We start from the raw sequence: 6,634 nt of genomic DNA on the forward strand, positions 1-6,634 counted from the left end.
AAATGGAAATCAGCCATAGATACAGCGCTTACAACATTAAACAACAATGACACATAGACCAATGTGGACAGACTGGTCAACTGTAAAAAAAGTAAAAAACAAGTGGGTTTTCTGCAAGAAGTTAAACTCATAAGTCTTGCTCCTATAGATTTTTCGACAGGGGATAGTAATGAACATATTTCAACAAATACGTTGATTACACTGCATTTATTCTAGACTCTTGACATTATGTTTGCCTACTGTTCCCAATTTAAATAGAAATGATCACTAAAATATGCATAAATCTGGAAATACTAGACTCATAACGTCTGAGGGGTCTCGTTTACAGTGTATTATTTCAACACTTGGGACCCAGAGTATCTTACCAGGACAAAACATTATTGATTTATGCTATTATTTGTTTATGTGTTGTATTTGTATCATATTTTTAGTTAGTTATTTTCTTTATTTTTTTCAACATACTTGAATAAAAGTTAAGTTTTAGTCATAATTCACATCAATATATTATATATGATGGATTAGTGCCCTACAAAGGAGAGTACTGTTTCTTTTTCTTGTTACTTGTGCATACTCTAACCCATAGGTTCTCAAACTCGGTCCTCAGGACCCAAAACAGTGCATGTTTTTCAGGTCTCCTCACAGAATCACAAGTAAAATAATTAGTTTCACTTGTGGATCTTTCAAAATGTGTCAGTGAGTAATGAGTACACCTGTGCACCTGCTGGGTGATCTGCAAAACATGAAGTGTGTGGGGCCCTGAGGACCGAGTTTGAGAACCACTGCTCTAGTGTACTCTCAAGGGAGCACTTCCGTGAACTATCTATGATCATTACTTCATAAAAATTTCATAGCACGGTAGTACATTTATCATTCCCATTTACTTTCATATATTTCCATCTTTAGAGGTGTTTGTACCAGTGCTTAGGTCTAGTCTCATTTTCCCCTTCCCACCACAGTTTCTCTATATAAAGCCTGACTTGTTGCCAAGGTTTACATTGATCATTGCTATACCTACTGTGTATGATTTACTGCTGTACCAACTGGACTTGCTTCAGCCTTATTAAATGGTGAGCTAGTTGAAGAGATTTACATTACTGGAACACTACAATTTTAATGCATTTCCTGAGGAAAATATGTTTGTTAAACAAAGCATTGTATGGGCTAAAACAAATTGGACCCAGAAGTCCCTCCATCGCAAAGGTCCGCTGCCGCCCTTACTGAGAGAGCGGTCCTTTGCGGTGTTCTCCATGCATATCGGCCTTGCCAACGCCGGCATGCATGCGAAGGGTGGTGTGACGCATCGCATCCCGAATGCGATGCGTCATGCATCCCACCCTGTGTGTGAATTGGGCCTTCTTAGTTCAAATGACACCGTTAGCAACAAAGGTGCAACTGACTTGTCTTCCAGTACAAAACATACAGTCAGGTGCATAAATATTGGGACATTGACAGACTTTTCATATTTTGGCCTCTATTCACCACCACAATGGCTTTGAAATGAAACAAACAATATGTGCTTTAACTGCAGACTTTCAGATTTAATTTGAGGGTAATTACATCCAAATCAGGTGAACGGTGTAGGAATTACAACGGTTTCTATATGTGCCTCCCACTATTTAAGGGGCCAAAAGTAATGGGACAAACTAAACAATCCTAAATCTAACTTTCACTTTTTAATACTTTGTTGCAAATCCTTTGCAGGCAATTACAGCCTGAAGTCTGGAACGCATAGACATCACCAGACGCTGGGTTTCATCCCTGGTGATGCTCTGCCAGGCCTCTACTGCAAATGTCTTCAGTTCCTGTTTGTTCTTGGGGCATTTTCCCTTCAGTTTTGCCTTCATCAATTGGATTGTCTTATGCTGTCATGTAACCAGGGTATGCAATCGGGAAGCCGGCTGACATAAGCCCGACAGCCGGCTTCCCGACTGCTTTATCCCGGCGAGGGTTGAATTACAGGCATCTAATTCTAGACGCCTGTCATTTTACCGATGTCGGGAGACCGGCGCCCGGCATCCCGATCGAAGTGATGCCGGGCGCCGCTGCGGACAGCCATGGGGGGGGGGGGGAGGGTGATGGTTTAGGGCTCCCGGGGGGGACTTAGGGTTAGGCACCCCCCTCGGAGGAAGGTTAGGGTTAGGCTAGGGGGAGGGAGGGTTAGGCACCCCCGGAGGGGACTTAGGGTTATGGAACCCCCTCAGGGGACTTAGGTTTAGGCGGTGTGGAAGGGGGGGTTAGGTTTAGGCACTTAGAGGGAGGATTAGGGTTAGGCACTGGGGGGAAGGTTAGGGTTAGGCACCCCTAAGGAGGGTTAGGGTTAGGGGGGTTAGGTTAGTTCATACTTACCTGTGGACGATCGGGATTTTCAGCCGTGTCGGCCTGCCATTGTCGGCATTTGAACCGCCAGACTTGTGTCCGGCGGTACTTCGTATGTATTCCATAACCAGAGACAGCCTTGAGTGAGAGGTGTGTGTGTGTTGAAGAGAGCACTCTGTGCTGTCTCCTCATTGCTGCTGCTGCTGCTGCAGGGTCTCCATAGCAACAGGTGCACTGATGTCACATGCGCGACCTCCAACCTAATGCGCTACTGCGTAAAGCTCCCAGTCTTCCTGTCAGTCCTCCATAGGACTAGGACATGTCCCTGAATATCTCTTGAGGAAGACTGTGCCTAGAGACATTACAGTGCCTGTTTAAAACACTGTGTCACCACCACTGGGTGTTCCATACATTTCACTGCCACCACTGAGTGTATGTGCAGGTGTGTGCTCCAGATACTGGCTGCAGGGCTGCAACTAGGTTGGTGCAGTGATGCGCCCGCACAGAGCGCAAATAGTCTGTTGGCGGAACAACCAGCCACCTCCACCCGCAATCATCCCCACTAGCTTGCCTCTCATCTACCACCAGCTGCAATGTATAATAGTAGCGGTGTGCCCAGCTCTTTTTTTGCTGGGCGCACTGCTGCTAATGCACATTAAAGCAGGCAGCGCTGCAGCTGCCTGCCCCCTGTGCTTCGCCCCCTCTCATCTTCAGGAGCTGGGAGAGACGTCTCCCCCAGTTCAGTCCCACAGTGTTCTTTGCCGAGGAGCCTTTCCTTCGGCGTTGCGCTGCAGAAGAGACGGCACTGGTGGGGTCAGAGACTGCAGCTTTCCTCAGCTCTCACAGTGGTGTGCTGACAGGTAAGTGCTGCATTTAGAAGAAACACCCGGGGGGTGGGGGGGCATAATGTGTAAGGGGGTGTGGGCTTTGTACTTTTGTACTGTGTGGCATAATGTGTAAGGGGGGGCTTTGTACTGTGTGGCATAATGTGTAAGGAGGGTTTGTACTGTGTGGCATAATGTGTAGGGGGTGGGCTTTGTACTGTGTGGCATAATGTGTAAGGGGGGCTTTGTACTGTGTGTTATAATGTGTAAGGGGGGGCTTTGTGCTGTGTGGCATAATGTGTAAGGGGGGTTTGTACTGTGTCATAATGTGTAAGGGGGGGCTTTGTACAGTGTGGCATAATGAGTAGGGGGGCTTTGTACTGTGTGGCATAATGTGTAGGGGGGGCTTTGTACTGTGGGCATAATGTGTAATGGGGGGCTTTGTACTGTGTGGCATAATGTGTAAGGGGGGTTTGTACTGTGTGTCATAATGTGTAAGGGGGGCTTTGTACAGTGTGGCATAATGTGTAGGGGGGCTTTGTACTGTGTGGCATAATGTGTAGGGGGGGCTTTGTACTGTGGGCATAATGTGTAAGGGGGGGCTTTGTACTGTGTGTCATAATGTGTAAGGGGGGTTTGTACTGTGTGTCATAATGTGTAAGGGTGGTTTGTACTGTGTGGCATAATGTGTAAGGGGAGGCTTTGTACTGTGTGGCATAATGTGTAAGGGGGGCTTTGTACTGTGTGGCATAATGTGTAAGGGGGGGCTTTGTACTGTGTGGCATAATGTGTAGGGGATGGGCTTTATACTGCGTGGCATAATGTGTAAGTGGGTGGGCTTTGTACTGTGTGGCATAATGTTTAAGGGGAATTTGTACTGTGGGCATAATGTGTAAGGGGCATTACTGCTGTGTGGTCATAATGTGTAAGGGGGGCTTTGTACTGTGAGGCATAATGTGTAAGGAGGGTTTGTACTGTGTGTCATAATGTGTAAGGGGGGGCTTTGTACTGTGTGGCATAATGTGTAAGGGGGGTTTGTACTGTGTGTCATAATGTGTAAGGGGGATTGTACTGTGTGTCATAATGTGTAAGGGGGGCTTTGTACTGTGTGGCATAATGTGTAAGGGGGGGCTTTGTACTGTGTGGCATAATGTGTAGGGGTGGGCTTTGTACTGTGTGGCATAATGTGTAAGGGGGTGGGCTTTGTACTGTGTGGCATAATGTGTAAGTGGGATTTGTACTGTGTGTCATAATGTGTAAGGGGGGGATTTGTACGGCGTGGCATAATGTGTAGGGGGGCTTTGTACTGTGGGCATAATGTGTAAGGGGGGCTTTGTACTGTGTGGCATAATGTGTAAGGGGGGTTTGTACTGTGTGTCATAATGTGTAAGGGGGTTTGTACTGTGTTTCATAATGTGTAAGGGGAGGCTTTGTACTGTGTGGCATAATGTGTAAGGGGGGGCTTTGTACTATGTGGCATAATGTGTAAGGGGGGCTTTGTACTGTGTGGCATAATGTGTAGGGGGTGGGCTTTGTACTGTGTGGCATAATGTGTAAGTGGGTGGGCTTTGTACTGTGTGGCATAATGTTTAAGAAAGGGAATTTGTACTGTGGGCATAATGTGTAAGGGGCATTACTGCTGTGTGGTCATAATGTGTAAGGGGCATTACTGCTGTGTGGTCATAATGTGTAAGGGGCACTACTACTGTGTGGCCTAATGTGTAAGGGGCACTACTACTGTGTAGCATAACATGTAAGGGGCACTACTACGGTGTAGCATAACGTGTATAAGGGACACTACTATGTAGTGTAATGTGTGTAATGTGAATAATGCGCACTACTGTGTGGCGTAATGTAAATTGGGGGTACTGTAGTGTGGCCAATCTCTTTCCTTATGAAACCATGCCCCTTTTTGGCACGCACGCCTGCAGCGCACACTGTGACTGTTTACAATATGGGGGGCACCAATACTTTTTCTGGCACAGGTCACCAAAATACCACACACTCCTGCCTGTACCTGTTATATTATATGTTCCTGTATTGTATACTTGCCACATTAATCCTGTGTTGTTCAGCACCCTGGGCAGGATGCATCACACAACGCATTTTGAATGTGATGTATCCTGACAATGATCACAAGCATAGCAGCGTTTAAAGATTTGCAAGTAAAACTGCAAAGGACAGCTCGTCCGATAAGGGGAGCACCCAAATCTTTTAGTGCTTAGGGTCCCTAAAGGTCTTAATGTGGCCCTGGTCCAACTTATACTGTATGCAGTGCATACATCATGAAATTATCGTCCTGATCTGCTGATTATCGATGGATCGGGACAATTATTGCATAGTGTATTGCCACGACCGATCAGCAATAATCAGCCAGTTAGGCATGTGAAATCTTCCAACAATGCTGACTGATACGATCATAGTTTGGCCGCAATGTTTGGCCGCCTGCCCATCATTTCCCCTGTTCCTTCACTGGGGAGTAACGACAAAATGTTTCCTCTGTAACGGAGGACAGCTAATATCGTGCGTCATACACTGTGAAATATCACAGTATATGGCCACAGTATCTGCTGCTCGGTAACTGGCACATAAAATGTCCGTCGGTCTGAGAGACATTTTATCTGACAGTGTATGCCCAGCTTTAGTTGGTGTGACCCTACCACCCTTCAAGGAAGACAAACTACAGGTCAGCCGGTGTTACACTAGGGCTGGAATAAGTTTTTTTGTCCTTTCAAAGGCCAAGGTTTAAAGAGTGTCATTGGAAATAAAATATATATATATTTGTCTATTTCAGCTAAGCAGAAATCCATGTCTAATTAAATTATTTTTGCATCTCTTCCCACCTTAAAAATCTAGGATAAGAATCATAATAAAAGTATAACTGACCAATCATATATAGTTTGATTTTCTGAATTAGTAGTATAAATGTACAGTAACAGTATCTACCTTCATGACAAGCTAAATGATTGATATGATGGTTTAAAACAACAGGGAAGAGGGCTGTAGGGCTGTCCTACATTAATTCACGTGTCAAATAGTCCTATTTGCTCATAGAATCGTTTAGAAGTTGCTCACTGTTAGCTGCCATATATTTGATAAATCCCAAACCACTTCTTTAGTCACTGACCATGTATTACATTCAAATGTACAGTATAGTATATATTTTGTTACCTTGGCTTGCACATGTTAAGAACATCAGCAGCATCCACAGGAACAGTTTTTGTTTAGCCATATCCTGGTTATGAAACCAGACCACCAATTAGGGAGGAAAGATTACGATTCCTATGTAACCTGGAGGATCATATCTCTGGGTATCTTTGTCTTAGCACAAGCCAAGCAGCATCTTCATTGCTATCCGTACGTTTGGAAACACGATCTGTAACATGACATGAAGGATCTGTCACCCGAGCATCAGAACAGTTTTCCTCACCTGAGCAGTTTCTGGAGTTACAACCATTATTTACACTCAGTCCTCACGTTACACTTTCCACTAA

General features: G+C 45.2%; 1 protein-coding gene across 1 annotated transcript in view; it reads right to left on the reverse strand.

Annotated features, from left to right (window-relative positions):
* STRC (stereocilin) overlaps positions 1–6,372 on the reverse strand; it is an 86,201-nt gene extending 79,829 nt beyond the window's left edge. The window contains exon 1 of the mRNA XM_088473003.1: positions 6,312–6,372. Within this exon, the coding sequence (XP_088329129.1) occupies positions 6,312–6,372 (61 nt within the window). The remainder of the gene's footprint in view (positions 1–6,311) is intronic.
* Between the last annotated feature and the right edge of the window lie 262 nt (positions 6,373–6,634).

This window comes from Taudactylus pleione, unplaced genomic scaffold, assembly GCF_031769625.1.
Source record: "Taudactylus pleione unplaced genomic scaffold, aTauple2 ptg000129l, whole genome shotgun sequence".
NCBI lineage: Eukaryota > Metazoa > Chordata > Amphibia > Anura > Myobatrachidae > Taudactylus > Taudactylus pleione.